Source organism: Maniola hyperantus, chromosome 11 (genome assembly GCF_902806685.2).
Source record: "Maniola hyperantus chromosome 11, iAphHyp1.2, whole genome shotgun sequence".
Classification (NCBI taxonomy): Eukaryota; Metazoa; Arthropoda; class Insecta; order Lepidoptera; family Nymphalidae; genus Maniola; species Maniola hyperantus.
The window spans coordinates 8,606,370-8,630,471 of record NC_048546.1 but is presented as its reverse complement, the minus strand read 5'-3'; the positions used below and the strand labels follow the sequence as shown (position 1 = coordinate 8,630,471).

The following is a 24,102-nucleotide window of genomic DNA, read 5'->3' as shown; positions in this document are numbered from 1 at the left end:
AAGTAAATTAAACTTTCTCTAACGAAACGCGAATGAGTGTGCAATGTAAAATATGTTTCGCCCCATTTTACGACTTGTGAGCATTTGCATGATTACTATTTGAATTTCATTTTGCTGTTTCTTAGTTTTTCTAGGGCATATTCGTATTGACAATTCAACAATAAATTACTAGAGCATTCATCATCATTATCATCAACCGATTTCGAATTATGTGCCCTGCCCATTGCCACTTCAGCGTCGCAATCTGTTGAGCTATGTCACTTACTCTAGTTCTCCTACGGATTTCCTCATTTCTGATTTGATCATAAGAAAGCTCAGAGTCACTCAGCGGGCGATGGACTCACGATGGAGAGAGCTATGTTTAGAGTTTCTCTACTAGAGCATTATCTAGCCATCAATCACCAATCAATAATCTAGCTCAAATTTTTCTCTATTACAATTTAAAATTAAAGATAATAATTACCAAGCATCTCAAATTTTCCATAATGTGTAGCATTTGTAGAGCTCTTGACTCCACATAATTTGAGTTGGAAGGACATGGCTTTGTTTAAAGCCTTTTCCACAGAATCAAGCCAAGAGCCTACAACTACATTTTCACCCCACGCTCCAACAGGCAAGTATGCTAAACCCAGGAGTCCCTGAAACATACGATTAAGGACTATTGTACGAATGCTGCATGTACCTAAAAAATATTTTTGAAGTATGCTTCTTTGTGTGACTTGAATGTAACTCAGATCTTTTTCAGATAGAAGTATCAGCTATCTAAACTAAATTCACAGGTAAATTCTAAATATTGTATTGATATCATGTTTCACAGGGACCATTATTATTAGTTGCAAAAATAAAATGATTATACTAACATAGTTTTTAAGCATTGTCTATCTAACAAAATAAACTAACATAGTTTTTTACGCATTGTCTATACTAACAAAATATGGGCCTCTATTGCCTTAATAAAGAATTTATTTATTATTATTATTAGATACAATTATTATGTTATTAAAAAACACTGTATACATGCTGTATACAACAAAGAGTTTATGATATCTTTCAATGTCAAAGTTTAACTGTATATTTCTTATAAAACTTTGCATACCTGCCAACCTGAGCCATTCATGAAAAACTTATGACTCTTTGTTATAAGTGCAATGTCACATCTTACTTCAGGAACTGTTGCCAAAGAAGGAAACTTAACAAAATCTGACACCAAATGTCCAACCCAGGTTCCTTGGGAATATTTTGCCTGCACCTAAAATACGCATCTTTTTTAAGTCTGTTAAAAAGCTAAGAACTATGCATATTTAAACTTTTGCTGATGAATAAGATTTCACCACACTCAATCAACAATGTAAAATCTACAGTGACTTTACAGAAGGGCAGTAAAAATTATCACAAAAGTGTTATCCTACAGATTAGGATTATGAAATAAATGTGATACTTAATTCTAATTTTAAATGTCATAATCTGAATAAAATATATATGTACCTAGGTATATTTATATATAAAATAAAATTACGGAAATCTGACATGAGCAGAGAGAGATCAGGCACAGGACCTTTACAAGCTCAAGAATAATACTGTACTATAGTCTACTAGATGATGCCTGCAACTTTGATTTAAGTTTTTAAATTCCTGTGGGAACTCTTTGATTTTCCGGGATCAAAGGTAGCCTATATTCTTCCCCGGGATGCAAGCTATCTCTGTACCAAATTTCATTGAAATTGGTTAAACAGATGGGCTGTGAAAAGCTAGCAGACAGACAGACAGACACACTTTCACATTTATAATATTACTAGCTGATGCCCGCGACTTCATCCGCGTGGAATTAGTTTAAAAATCTCGTGAGAACTCTTTGATTTTCCAGGATAAAAAGTAGCCTATGTCACTCAGGTCTTTATCTATACCCATGCAAAAAATCACGTCAATCCGTTGCACCGTTGCGACGTGATTGAAGGACAAACCAACACACCAACAAACCAATAAACCAACAAACAAACACACTTCGCATTTATAATAAAGGTACTAAAGTATGGAAGTATGGATTAATTCAATAACACCAACCTCTTTTTCGCTGTTGTAAATACTTGTAGAGTTTTCAGAACGGAAGTATTTATTACTATCTTTCCTTGCATAAGAAGCAATTGCCAATGTTGTGCTTCCAGTATCCACTAATACGCTAAGCTGTAAAATAAGATAATTTTGATATACCTACAGTACATACTATCCTGCTTTATTTAGTACCTAGGTATTTAGTTTTTTAATAAAATAAGTGGGTATTTTTTTATTTCAGGAATATAGAGCTCTTATTTTATGACAAAATTTTTTCTTTACTAAGCTCGCAACTACTAAATTAAAGTCCAAAAATATTGCTAAAGTAAGAAGTAAGCATTGAGGTTACTGACCGAATACCTAAGTATTGAAATTACAAAATGTACCTTTTGTTGTGGATGGCCAACATCAATTTCGAGGGCATAAGCCTGTCCTGCTTCTCCATATAGGTTAAATTCTTCACAAGATGTTGTCGATATAATAACAAGCAGAAAAAAATAACCCAAACTTGTTACAAGCATTATGGGCTCTGAGAACATACCTATATTGAGATAACGTGAAATTGATTTGTTGAAGTAAATAATTAATATGTTGTTACATTGAATCGAAGTTCCTAACACATAAAACTTTTCATTTTAATGATTTTTGTGGCTTCCATTGACTGCAAAATGCAAATTGCAACTCTTGATGTGCAGTGTGCAGTGTGCACAGAGTACTTTTTACCACCTTACTTACATTATGGAAATAGAGTACTAATACTATATCGCGAGCACAGAGTACTTTTTACATTGGCAGTGTGCAACACATACTCTTTGTGCAACACACCGACCTGAAATGTGCAACACTACAGATTACTGTAGGGCGATTGTCTAAAACCTGCATCAATGATTATTACAGTCTCAATTGTTCTGATTGGCTGAATATGTGCGATTCTTGTTGCAACAATGCATTGTGGCCAATAGTGAGCGAGCATTTACCAATCAGAGATGATTGCGATCGTGACATTGTAGCTGTCAAACAACCGCGGTAGGGCCACTGGTCTATGGTTTTGTCACAGACCATACATAATATTTTTGTTCCGTAGATAGAGTAATAAAGGTAGATACAGGAACGTTTGCTTTCTCATTCACACTAAAAAGAGAGCACAGATTAAGTTACTAATGTGATAAACAGAGATGCAGCTAACCTATTTTTTGTCCCTTATCGTGTAACTGGTTTTTTTCAAGAATACATACAACTGACATACATACAAGGCATGCAACTTTAGTTGCGAAACAAACTTTGAGAATTCGTGGCGTAATTGTATTTCTCATGAGTTATTAACTTGTTTTCACATAAGAAAAATTGCTGGCAGCCTTTGTTCTACAACTATACAACTATATGCCCCCTATCAATGTCATTCAAGTGCCAAAAGAGTCTTGTCGACGTCGTACATAAGCTCTGAGGTTTTTTATGCCATTATTTTAACTGAGTTACAATGTTACCCGTGACGACTGTATGTAAGGTAAGGCATGACCTATGGGCATGACTATGGTTTTGGCCTGAGGTTTTGGCGCGTATTTCAAATTTTTCATTAATGTCAATGTCAATTTGCACCGACCAGAAATAAAAGGGTCAATTTGCTCTTGCTCCATTGTTGATCTTCTGACTGAACTTTTGTTATTTTGATTAGTGATAATTTCTTTGATAACTAGATAATAATGAGTCTTTGGGTTGATAAACATCGGCCTAGAGATTTAATGAAGTTAGATTATCACAAAGACCAAGCCATAAGGTTAAAAAGTCTCGTGCAGCAAAGTGATTTTCCTCACCTCCTTGTTTACGGTCCTTCAGGCGCCGGTAAGAAAACACGGATTATGTGCTTGCTTAGAGAACTGTATGGCTCCGGTGCGGAACGTTTGAGACAAGAAACAATGCATTTTACTACACCCTCCAATAAGAAAATAGAAATCATGACCGTAAGTAGCAACTATCACATTGAGGTTAATCCAACCGATGTCGGCATACACGACCGTGTTGTTATTATGGATCTAGTAAAGAATGTGGCTCAGACACATCAAATCGACTCTTCTGGTCAACGTGAATTTAAAGTTGTTATACTGAACGAGGTCGACGACTTGACGAAGGACGCCCAGCATGCTTTACGTCGTACTATGGAGAAATATGTGACTACATGTCGTTTGATTCTTATAGCCAACTCTATATCTCGCGTCATTCCCGCGATCAGGTCCCGGTGCTTAACAATAAGAGTCCCAGCGCCTACGGAAGCTGAAATCACCAATGTGTTACATGCAGTGTGTAAGAAAGAAGGTTTAAATTTACCCACAGAACTAGGTATGCGTATTGCAAAATGCGCTGACAGAAATTTGCGTCGCGCTTTATTGATGTGTGAGGCATGCAAGGCACAGCAATATCCTTTCACGCCTGATCAGAAGATCCCAGAGCCCGATTGGCAAACTTTTATAAGGAGTACAGCAGCTTTAATTCTATCAGAACAGTCTCCTAAAAAACTTGGTGAAGTGCGACTAAAACTATATGAACTAATAATACATGGAGTTCCACCCGATATGATTTTTGCTGGACTGTTAAAAGAGCTAGTGCAGAATTGTGATATGATGATGAAATGTGAAGTGGCTAGCTATGCAGCCCAGTATGAACACAGAATGAGGCTCGGAAACAAACCCATATTTCATATTGAAGCTTTTGTTGCAAAATTCATGGCTATATATAAAAAGTTTGTTGAAGAATCTTTAATGTGAAAAATTTTCATTTCAATATTGAATTTTCAGAGACAATTTGAAACTTGTCAAAATTTTAGTAATAAGCAGTGATATTAATTAAAATTATCTTTATACTTAGATTGGTTTTTTTCTTGACAGTATAGAACCTATTAAATATTAATAGATTCAATAAAACAATTTTATAACCTGTAATACTATTTAATTACTAATGTTATTATTACTATTGTCTGCATATAAATAATAGTTCTTAGCTGGAACCTTACTAGCAAACAGTCTAAAGTTATCTACAACAGAATGCATTAAAGCTATTGTTATTTCGTTAGACAAGTGTTCGAGTACTGTAGGTCTCGCCTGCAGAACCTGTTCAATCATTGGTGCATCCTCTTGCGCAGCTGAAAATAAAAGAAATTTTCCGTAAATAATGCAAAATAGCAAAAAATGCAGAAGTGCTTATTTTTCTAAAATAGTTGCAACACTTTGACAGAGTAAAGTGGGCTCTGGAACTGAAGCATAGGGACTTATTGATAAAAATGGCTGTATTTATTTTGGTATAGAAGCAGTGCTCTTTTATTTTTCTCCATCCATGTTTTGTTTTTAAATTATTTCAACCATATGTCAAAGTTAATGAAGTAGAGTTGTATGGCACAAAAACACATGCTTCCAGTCCAAAGGTGTGTATTGCACATAGGTCTCAGAGCACATCTGCAAACTGGAGGTGTGGTGGTTTTGTTAATACCATCATCATCAACCTCAACCAATAGACGTTTACTGGACTAAGTTTTTTCTAGGGACTTCCATACTTTGATACCAACTGAAACTTTTTATTTTAGCACCCGGTTGAAATTGACTAGAAAATACAATCACGCCCCCTTAGAGCCTCCTTTGTTTTTTTTTGCAAATTGCGCGCGGTGACTACACGGCAGGACGGGACGCAGACGTATGTACGATTCGCATTTTGTATTACCTACTATAAGTATAGGAACTGCACGCGACGTCGGTAAGGATCGGTGTGACCGTTTTCCTACGGAATACGGATTCTTGTACAATACAACTTGGATGACCACCCTAGGGCAGTGTTTAGGGTTTGTAAGTGTTCCCGGGTTTGATTCGTTGTAGTATTGGACACGTTACTATCGCGCCACGCTACTGATGCTTTTTTATATAGACTAGCGCTTGGCTGCAATTGAACCTGGTGGCAAGTGATGATGCAGCCTAAGATAAAGCGCGCTTGCTTAGAAGACTTGCCTCTTGACTTGAAGTTATTAAGTTATTAAAACTGGATGGGAAAACTGGTGGGTGGGTGGGTGGAAGGGTGTTCCATATCCTAGAGGTTCGAATTGAAATGAGGAGGCAAATCGCTTTGTACGTATCCGTGGAATTTTGATTAAGTACGTACGGGTGCAGACCTTGGCGATGCCTTGCCAAGCGTACCGCAATATATGTTGTGTGACAGTGCGGTGCCGTGTATAAACAACTGGCCTCACAGTCTAAAATGATTTGTTTTATCTTATACTGGCATATTAGTTCTGTACCTAATATGCCAGTATAAGACGCAGCAGAAAATAATGTACATCGACCTTTAGAATCAGATATCGGCTTTGTAGAGTGTTGTCTTTGTCACTCGTTCTCTATGTGACGTTTTGTGAGTCTCAACGACAGAGACAATACTCTACAAAACCACTATCTCATTTTAAAGGTCGATGTAATTATTTACTGCCGCGTACTGTATGTAATTTCTTACTTGGCTGTACAAAGAAAAATGGCGTCCGCGAGTTCCTTACAGCTACCCTCTCAGGGCCAACAAAGATGTAATCTTTGTTGTCGAAGCCTCGCTGTCCTGCCCACGTGTAAGTTACATTACTTTCCACGTCCTCTGAAACAGAAAGAACAATTAGGTCATCATCATTCATCATCATCATCAACCCATCGCTGCATCGGGCCACTAATGACCGTGAGTCTCTCAGAATGTGAAGGGTTTAGGCACTGAGTTCTGATAACAATTTTTATGATCTATCTCTATGGATTTAGGCCATAGTCCACCACGCTGGTCAAGTACGGATGGGCAGACTTCATACAGAACATTATGAAGAAATTTCTGAATGCGGGTTTCCTTATGATGTTTTTCTACACTACCTAACATTAATCTGTATAATCAGGCTACGTATTATCATTGATTACTATCAGATATTATTATGTTGTTTGCATAAAGTATGAAAACTGTAGGTAATAAAGAAATTGCTAATCTTACGCATACCGCCTCACTACCTCATCTCGCTGCACGCGGGGCAATAAGACTTCTATTGTTGTGAAGCAAACAACAAAAGACGTGTCATTGCCCCGTGTGTAGCGCGATATTGCGACCACTATAGTCGTTTTCTTAGCACATGTATTCAAATTACGTGCTAAAATAATTGTGTACCTATACCAATGACTTCTAATACATAGAAGTCATTGGTACCCATAGTCCGCGATAGGTTGAGATGGCAATCGGGGTATGAAGCGGGGGACGCCGCGCACACCCGCACGGTACCCGCGCTCGCCCGCACCGGGTTAGCGAGGGGGCTTTGCGGGTGTGCGGAGCGTTCTCTCCCCGATTGCTATTTCGACCTGTCGCGTACTATACCCTTACCTAACAGAGTCACAGAGTTAATAATAATTATGTGTGCAAACATAAAATACCTAAATAGTTGCCTACACAATATAACCCTGATACTATTTTTGGGTGTGGAAGTAAATGTATGAGCTAGGTAAGTTGCTAGGTCAAGTCGTTTGACTAAAATATTATAATAAACCAGCTTTTGATTATGACTAATTCTAGCATCGGTATATGAAGATGTTAAGTTAATGTAAGGATTAAGTTGTTACTGAATTTTAGTAAAACTAGCTACCCTACTTTGTGTATTAGGTAGTACCTACCTACGCGACAGGTTGAAATGGCAATCGGGGAGGGCACACCCGCACAGCCCCCGCGCTAACCCGATGCGGGCGAGCGCGGGTGACGTGGGGGTGTGTAGGGCGTCCCCCGCCTCATATACGCCGGACCTATGTCCAGCAGTGGACATCTATCGGTTGCTGATGGTGATGATGATGAAGAAACTTCCCCTGCCAGGAATCGAACCCAGGACGTGCATCTAATAAGTCCACAGGGCTCACCACTGCGCCAGGGAGGTAGTCAGTCAGTATAATGTAATCGTACACGAGTATGCGCGCATTCAGTTTGAGTTGCGCGTCGCTAACGTCGCGCTTTGCCTAACCTAAACGGTTTCTATTTCAGCTAAATAGGTGTACCTCTTCCATCTAATCCTTGATTCAACAGCCAAGCGAAAGTTTTATCATGATGGACTAGAATCTAGATTTTATAAAGGTAAAAACTAAAGTTAGCATTTCACTAAGAACCGCACAGCCATAACGAGCGATAATAATATTTCTAACAGACAGACAGACAGGTCGAGATGGCAATCGGGTAGAGAACGCCCCGCACAACCCCTGCGCTAACCCGGTGCGGGTGAGCGCAGGTGACGTGTGGGTGTGCGGGGCGTCCCCCTGCCTCATACCCCGATTGCCATTTCGATAGGTACCTCTTGTGGTAGGTAATGTAAATAATAGTGCAACTCGTTGAATCTCTTCAAAATAACATTCTACACAGGACAGGTAGGTTGCTACTACCTACCTACTTTAATATTTATTGTCAAATCGTCATTTCCGACTCTGATGGAATTCCACACATCAAGTTATTCTGAAACAACTTTCAAGATGAAACATTTTAAAAGTAGTTGGTATTCACGCGAGTGATTATTATCTGCATGGCCTTACACAAAAAAACATCCCATAAGGAAATTGGACGACTTGCTCCACAGTACAATGACAGGTAAAACTAGTTCAATTAAAGGTGGATTCCAATTTTTTTAAGGTAGGACGTTGGGCCTGGGGGATTTACGTAGCTCGCCGTAGAAGATAGGCACTTACCTAGATACCTAAATTATACTCTATACTAGCTACCATTAAGCCTAACTTATAATTAAAGGTATATTAAGCTTATTTCCTTAGATACTTTGTAAGACCAGCTGAACGAAAAATTCACACACGATTTTCAGGTAATATATATATATAGCTATACCTACCTACCTACAAGTAAGCCTTCAACCTAAAGTAGAGAAGATTTGTTCATTCTTTAGTGCCTATTTTACCTAAAGATAAAATATAGTGCCTAGGTAATAATATTATCATTCCATCTAATTATGTTGAGTTTCTCCATTTTACCTATCCTAGGTTTGAGAGAGCCTGGTTAATATCACGAACATCCACTAAATTCCTTAACTTTGAGTGTAAAATTATGATAATCTGTGTTGTTTCTTAAGGAACCAGCGGATCAGTGGACATTAAATTGTAATCCCTCTGTACTAAAACTGGATAGCCAAGCCCTAGGTTTATAATTTAATTCAAAACCTTTGTTGAAGTAGCCTACTGGGAATACGTGACTACCTTAGTTGTTGTTTGGATAGGTTAACAATATTATAACATGACGTTGATATTTTATCAAAATTTAGATATGTACTTATTTGGGTACTATGTTCCTGAAGGTAGGTACTACTTTAAGCAGACCACAAAATTCTTAGGTCTAAATTTTCATACGCTGATGATAGTCGCGCGTACGAATTTTTAAAATTGACGCTGTCTGTGATATAGGTATATCAGAGACATATTTTGTACTTATATACGCATCGACTGATAATAAATAACGCAGGAGAAGTTTTGTCCCAATATTTTTTATAGTTCCTCAAAATATACTCCTAATCCGCATACCGAATTAGCTGACAAAATTAATATGATTCAAGATAGATTTCCAAAACCTTTAGGCTTTGAAATTTGGGAGGTTCGATTAGATTAATAACTTACGTATATCCATTGTAATATGCGCGAAGAAAGGATCAATTCTTGCTGCCGTCATCATAGTAATTTCTCCAGTGACGTGCAGGTTGTTTATGAAGCGGACGCCATTCTTTCCGTTCGGTAAGTTAAATCTTGAAAATGAGAAAATTCATGATTAGTTGACCTGTCTGACAAAGGACAAGGCTCGAATAACCAGCCCACATAACGCTTCTGTGAAAAACACCTGTTCCAACTAATCTTACAGAAAATATTCATATAATTTTAAATATACATATTAGGCAGCCCTAATGGTTTCCAACCTCTACAAGTAGATTTGATAATTTCTCAAACGCACTTATCACAAAATATTACTTATGCTAATCTCAATGCAGGAGTTTACGTAAATGTTCGTTCTAAATTAACTCGCTGTGTGAATTAGGTACCTATTTTGATGACTCATTGTAAAGCAAGCCAAATCAGGGAGAACCTAACAGGAAATTCTTATGTTTAGAGATAAAGTTGCGTGTAGACGTATTATAAACTTGAGTAGATAATTTAACTTTTAATGTAATTATACTTGCAGAACTTTAAAGTTGAAATGATAGATTTAGTTTTGAAATACAATTTTCTTAAAGAATTGAAAGCCTTGAAAGCTACCAGTTTCTGTAAATTTAAATTTGTATAAATAAAGTGTAAATTTGGATAACTTACCTAAACTTTTTTAGTTGGTAAGTATAATAATTAGCCTAGGTGATTTTTTTAAAAGCTCATTACAAATAGGTACCTGGTATCTTAAAAACATACTATATAGGTACCTATAAACTGAATAAGCCCGTGCTCGGGCGAGTGAGAATTTTATTTAAGTTTTTGATCCTTAAACAAATCTTTTACGCTTGCGTTTACGTGTAATTTGGCAAACTGAGCACTCAAATGGTCGTCTAGGGACATTGTTCATTTTCCCATGCATATCTAAAAGCTAATTCGTCAGTCTACATGCTACTGCTGTAGATAATTTAGTTATTTACCTACCTAAAAGTTATGAACTATGTAAAAACTTTGTATAAATAGCGTAGAGCGAACATGTTAAACTTACTTCCTTTCTGCTAGTTTCGTCCATTTTGCACCGGTGACATTGATGCGCCTCATTAAAAATGACAGTTGCTCTTCTGGAAGAGCGACCGTTAGGCTGTTAAGTATCATAGGATCCACGGGCTGCATCCCCATGTATCCCGAGTTCATGAGGAAGAAAAAAGTCCGTAGGCCCCGTCGAAGACATTCGAGATCGTCGGCTTGGCAAGCTGGGAATGGCAAGGGCGGGCTTGTAGCTGGTTGAAAAAAATTGTACTGTATGAGTATAATTTTTGTACCTAAGTAATTATTATATTTCTTTTACGGTTTTCAAAGTCAAAGTCAAAGTCAAATGATTTATTCAAAATTAGCTGATGCCCGCGACTTCGTCCGTGTGGAATTATGTTTTTAAAAATCCCGTGGGAAATCTTTGACTTTACACACACTCACATTAGTTTAGGCTTAATGTTTAGGCCTATACCTACTTAAATGTGGCGATAGCTGCGAAGAGATCATTGGGCTTAACGGTATGGATCAGGTCAATGACTAGTTGTTGCTAAATATAATGGAAAGCGTTTAACTCATGATGAATTTTGACGACCTCCCTGGCACAGTGGTCACGTCGTCCCAGGTTCGATTTTCGACAGGGGCAGAGGGCAGGGGCAATTTGGGAATTTATAATTTCTAAATTGTCTCTGTTTGGTATGGTGACTGGCTCACCAAGTCCAAGTATTGACATGTGGATTGTTGACACAACGATTCATTACTGTACTGATAGTCGTATCGTGGTCGTATCAGTACTATCAGTCCATAGTCTTATTGCGAATACTTTCGACCAACATCTTAAGAAACAAGGGCAAGATAGAGAAGGCAGTGGTTCTTGAGACGGCACGCATTGTGAGGAGGCTCCTCATCTCTGGAGCCCTGACCACTGGCAGCTTGGGTCCTACCCCGCTGCTAATGGGACCCATTGTATCATATTTTTTATTAATGTTTTTTTATGTTGCTGTTACATTGTTTTTCTGTTGTTTCTGGTAATTTATTCTGGTTTGTTATTTTATTTTTTGTTTGTTTTTGTTATTTTATTGTTTGTTGTCTCTATTATTCTATTTTTCGTTATTTCTGTTATTTTTGTAAACTTTTGTCTCAATATATAAAAGGAAAAGGTGACTGACTGACTGACTGATCTGTCAACGCACAGCTCAAACTACTGGACGGATTGGGCTGAAATTTTGCATGCAGATAGCTATTATGAACTATAACATTATTCAACGGTATAGGGTAAAAAAGAGGGGTTTGAAATTTGTATAGTCCACGCGGTCGAAGTCGCGGGCATAAGCTGGTTAAAAATATGATAGCAATGAGATATGTAAATAAATTAAGAGAAAATATGTACTTAAATACGCATGCAAGATTCAGTGCAAAATAACAAAAGCTTAGCTATCAAAATTCAAAACTCAAAAGATAAATAAAGCGGCAAAGATGTCTTTCACATCATTTTGCATTGCTGCGCTGCGCCGAACCTACATTCCTACAGTAGCTTTATCTTTTATAATATCGTCAGCTGGTGTGATATAAATTAATATTATGACTTCTGTCCCTAATTTAATTACATGTTAATATCACGGAGAGCCCATAAAATGTTTTACATTTAAGCTAATTTACATAAATATGCATTAAATTTCATTAGTGATAAATGGCTAAACATATTTGATTTTCCTGTCGATGATTAGGCTTAGGTACTTCTGACTGTATAATGTAGATATGGTAATATACCTACCTCAATTAAAAGGTTCAATTACTTTATACCTCACTTAATTTATATATTTAGATTCGACATTTGACCGTAACCACAGAATTATATAATATGGACTAAGGTATAAGTAGGTATACGTATAGTACGCGACAGGAACGCCCCGCACACCCATACAGCCTCCGCGCTTCGGTGCGGGATAGCACAGGTGACGTGCGGGTGTGGGGCGTCTTCCCCGCCTTATACCCCGATTGCCATCTCGACTGTCTCGTACTATTGTGCGATAGATATGATCATAAAGGTCAATGTACTCGTACTTCAATAAAAAAAATTATATGGGGAAAAAATATATCTATAGAGATTATTTGCAGAGATACGATAAGTATAAAATGTAATTGCCGTTTTTTACTGCTACGATGATCAAATGTTTTTGTAGGTATCTATATAGTATTAGGTACCTATATAGTAGTGTATCTAGGAAAAAGTTTGTTGTTAATAATGAGATACGCACCTACTAGGTAGAATGGCCATCGCGTCTTTATAACTTACTCTACACTGTTTAAATAACCTAGGTATAAAATGCTTGTAGTGTTGATAAATAAGTAGTAGAATATTTTTTACGAGTAGAAACGTATTTTAGCACCACGAATCATGATTGTAGTTAAACGGTATACATGGTCAAAGTTAGTGAAAGAGGTTTCAAACAAGATTTCATAACCAAATTCTTCATTTCTTAATCTAAGATTATGAAGATTGACTTATTTTGAAATGAGCGTTCTAACTTTTAAATGATGCTCTATGGCCATAACCTTTCATTTTATGCAGACGGTCGTTGTTGGTACGCAATAAATTAGTGCACTCATCGGGGTACCTTCACATTTAACTGGACTAAAAATGTTAGGAGACTAAGATTTTTCCAATTATTTAACACCATATCCGTTCCATAGACCTTTTGTCTATGATCCGGTCATACAGCACGGGTACGAGATGTAGCATGAATCCATCTCCAACATCCACATGAATAATGATAGAAAGCTACTTCAGTACAGTAGGTAGGTATATAGTAGGTATATCGTGTAACTTGCCCTAGAATGATTGATACGATAAATTGCATGATCGCCATTGCGATCTTTTACTTACCCCAAATCCCATTCAGAAAAAATGATAAAAGCACGTTTCCTAGCTGTTTTATTGAATAAATAACTCGAACCGTCCCAGCTTCGTTTAGGGGGATTTTTGGATTTTTTACTTTACGATATTGAGAAAACCTACATGCCAAATCTTAAATGACCAGGTTCAGCGGTTTAGCTGTTACGTTGATATCTCATACAGTCCCTTTATCTTTTATAGTAGATATGTATACTTAGATCACAAAGTACAGATTTGAATTTAGGTAAATGAATGAATTTTATGCTACAGTCACTACATAAAGTTCGGCTAAGTATTGTCGACCTGAACTGAACATTTGTGTTTAGACCCTAAGAATGGCAGAGTTAATGATAACATTTTTGCTGTTACTTTCAACTTTAAAGATTTGGTTGGTCGAGGGCCATACTTATTTTATATCCTCCTTTAACGGTGAAGGAAAACATTCTGATGAAACCTGCATTGTGGTCACTCTGAGAGGAGACCAGCTGTACTCTGTACTGTGGTGAGCCGGATATGGGTATGATCATGATGATGATGATGATGAAGTACCAGTACTACAATATTTAGTTGAATTAAGCACGAAGCTATAGCATTTAGTGAGAGACAATAATATTCGATGTGTTTGGTTCGAATCAATACTGTAAAGATATCTGTTTGCGAATTACAATGATATAAGTTACAATATGAACATGTATGTGTATTTTTGTACTGAAATTAGGTAGGTAAGTACACGGTACTGAAAACTTCATAGGTACATAGTTCTTTGGCGAATTTTCATAACGATTGCGGTTCAAAGATCACATTGGTCTACAGTAGGTATACCCTGATATAAATATGATTTATGTACTTTATTACTTCATCAACAATTTATGTATACAATATTAAATAATTAATGATTTTATACGTTACTAGTGTCAACTAAGGTATTGGATTGCATATATAATTACATTTACATTTTGAAACTCGGGTTTGCTTTGAAAAAGTCCACATAATATTAAGAGTACCTTGGTAGTCACCAAATAGTGTAAAGTATTCTTAAATTCTACAATTATTTTTCTAACTATGAAAAAAGTTAATAATCCAGAAAGAGTAAAAACAGGCAGGTTACAATTAAATTAATTAAACGCACACAAAATACATTATGTACAATATTCTCATAAACTTACGCGGACTACGCCTTATTAACTAAAAAGTTTGAAATATTTTCTAAAATCAGAAAAATTAATAGGTCTGTGTGAAATAATTCCCTTTGAACAATAAATATAATTAAAAATAGAATAAATTAGCTAATAATTATTATAGGTGTAGGGTGTAGTTAATTTCAGCATGGTTTTACTTAAATTAAAATGGTGAGTTAAAATATTTTTTTTAAAATTACTTAGTATTGGTATCACAATCGCACCGTTTTTTATGAAGTTGATATGAAATTGTTTTATATATAGGTACATATATAAAATAATAACAAAGTAATATTAATAAGAATTTTATTAAACATGAATAAAAAATTATGAAATTCTATATTTTTAAACCAAAAAAGAAGATTATTTCATACGTGTAAGAATTTTTTTGTGTTATACTAATATCGATATTAAATTACATAATAAATTGTCCCATTAAATATTAATAAAACAAAAGCGCTAAAATTTAAAGTATTACGTTTTTTGACACATAATTATAAAAAAGGAGAAAAAGACTTACTCGTGTCAATATTTCCAAAATTAACATATTGACCGACACAAAACTGTGCGTAATAAATCACACAAAACACACACACAAAAAGTCGTATGCAATTGAGTAACATCTTGCCGATACTAATAAGAACCAAGAAAAAAGACCGGTTGTTCGCACCACTTTTATACACACTGACCTTTTATTTTTGTTAAAAAAGAAAGACTTAACAGAACTATGGGCACGGGGTTCCGTACAACGTTGTAACCACCGTGGTTGTGACTATGTTAAAAACAAAATGGGACCTATCACTACCCATATTATAAATACAAAAGTTTTTGTTTGTTGGTAGGTATGTCCAAGGTCCTTCAGTAACATCGCAACGAAGCAATGGATCGACGTGATATTTCGTATGGATAATATATCTATTATCTATATATATATTATACGTCTATAGACGTGGAGAGTAAATACTTAGTCCATTGGCTACTTTTTATTTCAGAAAATTCCAATGAGATTTCTAAAAACCTAAATCCACGCGGACGAAGTCGCGGTCTGCTAACTTAAGCTCCTAATAGTATGTTTGTATGTACCTACATTTATAAATGTTCCACTGTAGCGTTAAGGCAGATTTTGCCAATGGGCTGGTGTGGTCTTCGTCTTAGCGTTCTGTGTCATAGTGACGTCATGACAAATCCACAGTGGTAAAAAATGGTAAAATATGCCATGAAAAAATAAGAATTCAGGTAAATGTATCGTACTTGGTATCAGATGAAACGGCTCTCAATAACTTGAATCCTCTCCACTCCATCTGCGTTGGCCCTTACAAATTCTACGACTAGATGACAAATGTACGTACTTAATATGATTGACCTTACAACAGTATGCCAATACTAAAATTTTCTAATCTAAATTATTCTTCACTAGCTGATGCCCGCGACTTCATCCGCGTGGAATTAGGTTTTTAAAATCTCGTGGGAACTCTTTGATTTTCCGGGATAAAAGTAGCCTTTGTCATTCTCCAGGTCTTTATCTATGCCCATGCAAAAAATCACGTCAATCCGTTGCACCGTTGCGACGTGATTGAAAGACAAACCAACAAACAAACACACTTTTGGATTTATAATAATGGTACCTACTGATTATTATTAATCTAGGAACATAAGTAAGGAACGCTGAAAACCGGTCCTTGTAATGAGCCTATTGCTTGTAATTCAGGTATGGGCGTGTTTCACTATTCCCTAATACCAGTTGTAAAAATAATCAAAGTAACGGAAGTTACAAAATGAACTGCTACATTTTTCCTATTTTTCATCGTTTCATTACAAGTCATAATTGATGATGTTAGTTTAGATACGAGTCTTTTATTTGTTTTGGTTTGGTATAATTTTCTTAACTACATTGTCGCATCTAGATTTATTCTTCGGAAGCCAAGGTCAGGGCTGAAGATTCAGAAATAAGGACTCCTTTTATTTCAGGCAAGTAGTAATTAAGATACAGCCCGCTGACGGACGGATAGACGGACGGACGGATGGATGGACAAACGGATGGACAGTAGAGTCTTAGTAATCGGGTCCCGGGTAAAAAGGTCAGGACGGATTGAAATCTGATATGTTCAACGGTTCACCCGTTGCATTACTGTTATCCCTTAATTCTGATTAATGCTTTCCTTAAAACTTTTCATTTGGACTGAATAACATGGTTCGAATTGCTAAAAAAAAAGATGAAACGCTTACATTAAATCAGTCCTCCGTAAACTAAAATGTGGAATAATCATTATCATTAAAATAATAGTACATAGTAGGTACTTAATTAACTTTGTAATTTCTTGCTGGCTACTTCTCGGTAGGTAGGTACAATCAACTTTCAAAATCGTTGCAATACTTACCTACTATATGGTATATATATACGTTGTAATCTACAAAGGGGCAAGTTCGTAATTTGTTTCAAAAGAGCAGCTTTTAATGCGGGACAATTAGGTATTTTTGTAGAGCAATCAGCATGGGTTTTTTATTAATGATGAAAGTACGTAGGTATATATTACAGTAATAATTGCGATTTGAGATTCATTCGATAGGTAGTTGTCATAATGTTGGACGCTTACGTGACAATTTGTGTTTATTACTAACAGACCACTGACTGTTTCGTTCGGCTGTACCTATTTGGATCAGGAATAGCTTGCATACTGGAGATCGCGGTTCGTCCGCGATGCGAGCTTCATCTAGTAAGAAATAAAGGATAGGTCTGTACAAATTTTTGAGATTTATCAAGAAAATAGTAGGTACCCAATTGTGTTGCAATGGTACAGTCATCGCTAAATTTGTTAATTTTATAATATATAAAGAATATGGATGTAACAAACCATTAGTTATACGATGGCATCTAAATTATCTTCACCACCTACGTATACTTAATATGCCAAGGGCACAGGCAAATGGATGCCATTCTACGAGTTTGTCTTTGATGTAATTAAAATGTGTCACTGAAATTAATTTCCCATAAAGAAAAATAAAGCCGAGAAAAATGCGGCAATCGGTTATTATGTCGTTTCCTAGAAGAACAGTCGTTACCTACTCCTAGTCTTAATCTCCCTTTATTCTATTTAAATAAAGCGGGAAACAATAAAGAAAATTCTGATAGAAAACCGGAGGTCTGCGAAGTTGCAATGCAAACGAACGGTTATTTCATTTCACAAAAATCAAATAAAAGAAGAAACTATAAGAGTTCCTTGTTTCACTACGGAATCTAAAAATTAGCGTTGAACTCTCTCGTGACATTCTTTGCACGTGTTTTCTTGTAGGCAACGAATACCTTGGTACCTACTTTGGTAGTTCCGACTTACGATATTATAATGGCGCTGTTCTTGTAACCTCCTAACCCAGGAGTCTAGTTTGTTACCCCTGCGGTATAGCACTCATCCGACTTTACACACTAATCCGATCTCTGATCGAAATCTTTTTTAGCTATTCAGTTGACATTTTAGACGTATCTACGTAATATGTCCGATTTGAATCCGAGGCACATCCGAGATATTTTGACGGATGTCGGAGAGAGCTCGGATGACGGAAGTCGGAGCTACCATACAAATAGTTCTATGACTATCTAGTTCGGAACGTATTTTCACGGATTCGGATCGGATGCAGTGCGTAATCGCCCGTACCATCAAAGCCAATTTTAAACGATAACCTGCTCTAGAATCAATTTGTTGTAAAGATGGGCGTTATTGGCTATTTCTGGCAACGGTTATCCAACAGTTATTTAGTTTCAATACCGATATTGATAACCGTTGCCGAATATCGGTATCAGAGGTGCGCAACGCGCAGCGGTTTCCGTTGTAGTAACTAAGCTAGCTGCCGTATCAATACCGTCTGTATAGCTAGCGCGCGCATATTCACTAAAATAAAACCAATTTTACTTTCATAAATATCGTGAAGTAATCACAACCTTAAGTTCATAGCAGCAAAGTTTAATTATAACAATCATTGACATAGGTCAAACTATAGTGGAAGCCTGCAGGAATAGTTTGCCACAGTCCAGTTAACCAAAAACATTTCACGAAGATTGATAAACCAAAGAGGACCTTATCTCTATTACTCTAAGGCTAACTGTATTAAGATTGATAGATCGAAGTGTAATGGACAAGTACTTGTACAGTTAAGCCTTAGCGTAATAGAGATAAGGTCGGCTTTGGTTTATCAAGTTCTTAGTTACTAAGCCGGTAGCCAATAACCGCTCCTTCTAAGCTTTCAGTGAAAGAAAGAAAGAGAAGGCATAATTATTGCGTTTCTAGTTACCAAAAAACCAAACAATGCATTGTCAGTTGCCAGTTGTGTGTGTTGCCAGTACGCTATAGGCTCGGCAGCGGTTTTCAGTTAAGTTAAGCTATAGCGGACACATGTCTAATTTGTTGTATTCCTAATTCTGCGCTCTACCTGATTAGTTATAAGAGTAAAGCGCAGAGTTAAGAATATATACCTTTTTTGCTGTGAGGTAGAGATTATAATATGACTGTCCCTAGTGAGTTAGTTTTAAACAGGTAGGCATCACTGTCGATAAAAGGGTCATAACCTTACGGAGGTATTCACTGATATAAATAATATCATCAGGGTAGATTGCACTCAAGCGCAAATCTGCCGCCAATAAAAAATCATAATAAAAATGTAGTTGATGGGTGTGATCCGACATCAGTTAGGCTTAGGGCTCAGGTGATTGATGCGACATTCAGATTTAAATATCCGCAACAGATAGATAACTTTTTAGGTTTCCGTACCTCTAAAGGACAAAAGGAACCCTTATAGGATACGTATGTATGTCCGTCGTGTCTGTCAAGAAAACCTATAGGGTACTTCCAGTTGACCTAGAATCATGAAATTTGGTAGGTAGGTTGGTCTTATGACACACATAAAGGAATAAATCCGAAAACCGTGAATTTGTGGTTACATCACAAAAAATTAAAATAAAATGTGTTCATGAACAAATAATAATTAGTATTTTCAATTTTCGAAGTAAGATAACTATACTGTGTGGGGTATCATATTAAAGTGCTTTACCTGTTCATTCTACAACAGATTATTATTTATTTTTATGCATAATAGTTTTTGATTTATCGTGAAAAATGTCGAAAAAATATGACTGTAGTACGGAACCCTCGGTACGCGAGGGGGTATGGCAGTTGCAGTAAACCCATACCCCTTATCGGTTTCTACGCGGCATCGTACTGGAACGCTAAATCGCTTGGCGGCACGTCTTTGCACTACAGTCCAGCGATGATTCCAATAAAACTTTATTACTAAAACGATTTAAGTAAATTAATTATTATTATAAACGCCATAAATTATTCATACCGTCATAGACACTGATACCAAGTGTTATAATAACTCACTCATGCATATAGTAGTCGATGCAAACACGCCCGTATTAGGCCTGTTTTTGTGCTCCCATTTTCTTTCTGCGAAATATCATTTTCATAACTTGATATTTCAATAACGAGCAAGGTTAGCTCTAGGAAATTATTGCGATAAGGAAAAAATATCCGCTCCAAATTAGAATTTGGGAGTTATAAGGGTTGTGAAAGCTTTGAGGAACGGCACCTGAATTGCTTCACGAGTGTTCCTATAGAAAAATAAAGTAATACTTGGTAAGTAATTCCTGAGATTTTATGAAAGTTTCAGTTGACGTTGAAGTCTTTCAACTAAACTAAACTAAACTAAACTTCAAAGATAGGCAGGCACATTAGGTATGGATACCTATGGTTTCTAACTATCCATAATACTTTATATTATAAAATAGCTGTTGCCCGTGACTTCGTCCGCATCCCGCGGTATTTTCTAACAATCGTGTATTTTCCTAACAAATGTGGATTTTCTAACATTTTTGTTTCATACAAACCTTGCCTTGACAATAATTATAAACATAACAAAAAAGAAATAAGCAATTTGGTGCAGTCTTTCGCAAGTTATATGCGTACGTTGCATCCCAGGGAAGGAAGGCTACTTTTTGTTCCAGAAAACAAAGAGTTCCAACGGGATTCTTCAAAAACCTAAATACATACTTAAAAGTCGATAAGGTCGTGGGTATCATCTATTTGGTACAGAGATATCTTACTTCCTGGAGACGAGATAAGCTAATTTTATCCCAGAAAATCAAAGTTCACATGGGATAAAAAAAACTAAATCCACGCGGACGAAGTCGACAGCGTCATCTATTTTGCATCAGATCAACACTTTAATTAATTACCCAATCTTTGATTCCAAACGAAATCATACACTATTAGCACGTCTTAATAATATGATTTGATAGATCAATTTTGATGATGAAGATGGGAAATAATTTGAACGTGACTGGAGGCCTTGATATTTCGTTCAAATGAGTCTTTCACTAAAACTATTCTTATTGTTGGAATCGAACAAACTGCAACGTTATCTGATTAAACGATATCATCATGATCATCATCATCACGCTCAACCCATAGCTGGCTCACTACAGAGCACGGGTTTCCTCTCAATATGAGAAGTGTTTTGGCCATAGTCTACCACGCTGGCCAAGTGCGGATTGGCAGACTTCACACACCTTTGAGAACATTATGGAGAACTCTCAGGCATGCAGGTTTCCTCACGATGTTTTCCTTCACCGTAAGTGAGTGATATTTAATTTCTTAAAAAGCACATAACTCCGAAAAGTTATGGGTGCGTGCCTGGGATCGAACCCCCAAGCTCCCCATAGGAGGCGGACATTGTAACCACTAGGCTATCACGGCTCTCAATCTGTACGATATCAATTGGCTGGAATAGGTATTTCCTACCTATAGGTTGCTATCCTGTAGGTTGCTGTCCTATAGGTTGCTGTCGTTGCTACTCTAACGCGTCGCGGCAGGACTACACTGAAACACGCAATGCGCGACGATTGTTTGTTTCAGCCTTGAATCTAATATCCCAACGGTAATGCTGCAGCAGCAGCTTCGCAGTGGGCCATGTTTTTATAATATACCTACGAGTAGTTCCTTTTATCAAAGTTCTAGGAGCTGCTACTGTTCCACTGCAACAGAAGTTTCTTGGTCCTGTCGTGCTGTTGCCGCGTCGCAACAAGGTGGTGGTTTTATTGACATTTTCTGAGAGTGATATGCTGCCGGGACACCAGTGGAAACTGGGTCTCAAATACTAATTGTGACCGATCATCGTCTTGATGTCGGTAGACGTCTCCTCTATAATACCTACCTACATATATTTAAGTAACCATAATGAAGTCAAGAGCACATTTAACTTGTGTTTCAACTCGGGACGTATATGTATTGTCATCATTCATCAAGTGAGACCGGGCGAGGTCAAGCACAAGCCTATCACCATAAGTATTGAGAAGCGGTCGCCCGCGCCGCCGCCGCCGGCGGATTTTTGTTATGCAATCCTTTGCACTGCGACCTGTCTAAAATGTGCGCGAGCTTTTGCCCTTCAAAATAAATCACAGTAAGTATAGAAAGATTACGAAAAAAAACCTCGCATCTTATATTATTTCTTGCGCAAAATCTAAAGGCGATTTTATTATAAATTAATAAAAATCAATTGGCTTTAAGTGATTCCTAATAATATTTAGAAGCAGATTTTGCCAATTAAGTATATTGCCCCAATCTGTTTCTAAACTTAGGAATTAGGTTTTTTTTTGTTTAAACTTTAGATCCAATCGTATCTTCCAAGCGAGAGCGCAGTGTACTTTTGGCTACTTCATCGTTCACCTACACCTACAGTCATCATAATACACAGACAACTAAGTTTGTGATAATAATATAAGGTCAAGCACAATGGCCATACCTAGAAATATTCCTCTTTATTATGAAGCATGAAGATTAAAAGGTAACCGTGCTGTACCTAAGAGTCGTTGAGAGTTGAGTTCCGATGCATATGTGTACCTATATGTAGAGTTAAGTAAATAGGTGCAGGGTATAAGTTTAAGAATGTGAAATTATTGTGTGTCGTTCAGAATAAAATAAATAAAGTTACGACGGTTTCCTAGCTTGTTTATTGCCACACAAAACAAATTCTCAGTGACAGTCAACCCTTTTTTCAAAGAATAATTTTTGGAAGAAGATTTTTGAAATTTTAAGTAATAATAATAGAAGAATTAATTATAATCAATGAATAAACTACATTCTTGTCATTCATTACTTATCAATCTACTACACCCTACTACAGCAGTTTTAGTATAAGTTAGGGAACCCTAAAGAAACTTAACACTTGATTTCGTAACATTATTTTATTCTGAATGCTCTAAAATTATAAGATTAGCTTTTAGCACAAGCCTCGTAATTTCATTAAATCAGGGGTCAAATTATATAGACTTGCATTAGCTCCGTAATCGCTCATAAGTTATTCACGTGGTGGATGCCGCTGCCAAAAATGAATTTCATGAAATACTCTGTAAGATTAACGTTATTAGTTTGGTGGAGAGTAATAACCATATTTCGTGGACATAATAAATAACGAACCTGACACAAAAACCGGCTATTCGATATCTCGACAGATTAATTACCGCCGTTTTCAGTAGGTATAGGTATCGTGACTTATTTTTCGTGCGGTTGAAAAATAATATATGCCCGATAACAATGTGACGTGACAAGATTGAATGGAAGAGATCACGGTTGTAAAAGTGTCACTTAAGTAATCAGTACAAGTTAAGTTATTATTAAGATTAATTCGGTTTCCAATACGACAAAATGTTCACCGATATGCAGTACCTTTATAGGTTTATAAATCTGTAGCTTCCTAAAATCGTACCTACTTATAATAACCTAAAGCACAGCCTAAAGTAAGCCATAAGTAGGTATAACTGCATGCTAGGCCGGAACTGGGCTTGACTCGATTAAGTTTATTAAATTCTTAGATTAATTATTTAGCTTCACTTTCTTTTGACATATTTTGCTATCGTCAATCACTTCGCCGGATGTTTTTAATTGGTAAAACAAATGTTAAAAAAAAAAATTAATGCTTATATTTAATTTCTTGTTTTTTTTTGTATTTTGTAACTCCTTGTATGTCCGATAGTTATCTAATCCATACTGATATTAAAAATGCCAAAGTCGGTGTCTGTTACGTTTCATAGCCCGAAATTCGGCGAAAATTTTGACGAAATTCGGTACAGAGATAGCTTGCATCCCGGATATATTATGTAGTTAGATACAATTAGTACAGTATTAGTAGTATAACAAATTAAACACTTACTGTACCTACTCCTTAATCTTTGGGCCAAATCAATATTGATGAATTTCCTGATAGATAAATCTAATACAGATTACTAAATATTAGATTTATACATAAA

General features: G+C 36.4%; 4 protein-coding genes across 5 annotated transcripts in view; 1 reads left to right on the top strand and 3 right to left on the bottom strand.

Moving 5' to 3' along the window:
- LOC117986288 (beta-secretase 1-like) overlaps positions 1–2,755 on the bottom strand; it is a 121,593-nt gene extending 118,838 nt beyond the window's left edge. For both annotated transcript variants that reach the window (XR_011237297.1, XM_034973117.2), the window contains exons 1-4: positions 2,436–2,755; positions 2,062–2,181; positions 1,097–1,249; positions 464–638 (exon numbers count right to left, since the gene is read on the bottom strand). Coding sequence is in view for 1 of the 2 variants with exons in the window: in XM_034973117.2 (XP_034829008.1) it covers positions 464–638; positions 1,097–1,249; positions 2,062–2,181; positions 2,436–2,588 (601 nt within the window). In the remaining variant the exon portion in view is untranslated. The remainder of the gene's footprint in view (positions 1–463; positions 639–1,096; positions 1,250–2,061; positions 2,182–2,435) is intronic.
- Positions 1–14,090, bottom strand: part of LOC117986694 (organic cation transporter protein-like) — a 109,899-nt gene extending 95,809 nt beyond the window's left edge. The window contains exon 1 of the mRNA XM_069501755.1: positions 14,084–14,090. The gene's annotated coding sequence lies outside the window, so the exon portion shown is untranslated. The remainder of the gene's footprint in view (positions 1–14,083) is intronic.
- RfC38 (replication factor C subunit RfC38) lies at positions 3,661–4,907 on the top strand. The gene has a single exon (XM_034973118.2). It carries the CDS (start codon positions 3,750–3,752, stop codon positions 4,806–4,808), a length of 1,059 nt encoding a protein of 352 aa, XP_034829009.1. The 5' UTR covers positions 3,661–3,749; the 3' UTR covers positions 4,809–4,907.
- On the bottom strand, positions 4,989–15,533 carry LOC117986290 (uncharacterized). Its single transcript, XM_034973119.2, has 5 exons — positions 15,328–15,533; positions 10,753–10,984; positions 9,687–9,811; positions 6,532–6,663; positions 4,989–5,182 (listed from the first exon to the last, which is right to left on the bottom strand). Exons 1-5 carry the CDS (start codon positions 15,428–15,430, stop codon positions 4,989–4,991), a joined length of 786 nt encoding a protein of 261 aa, XP_034829010.1. The 5' UTR covers positions 15,431–15,533.
- Positions 15,534–24,102: the final 8,569 nt, after the last annotated feature.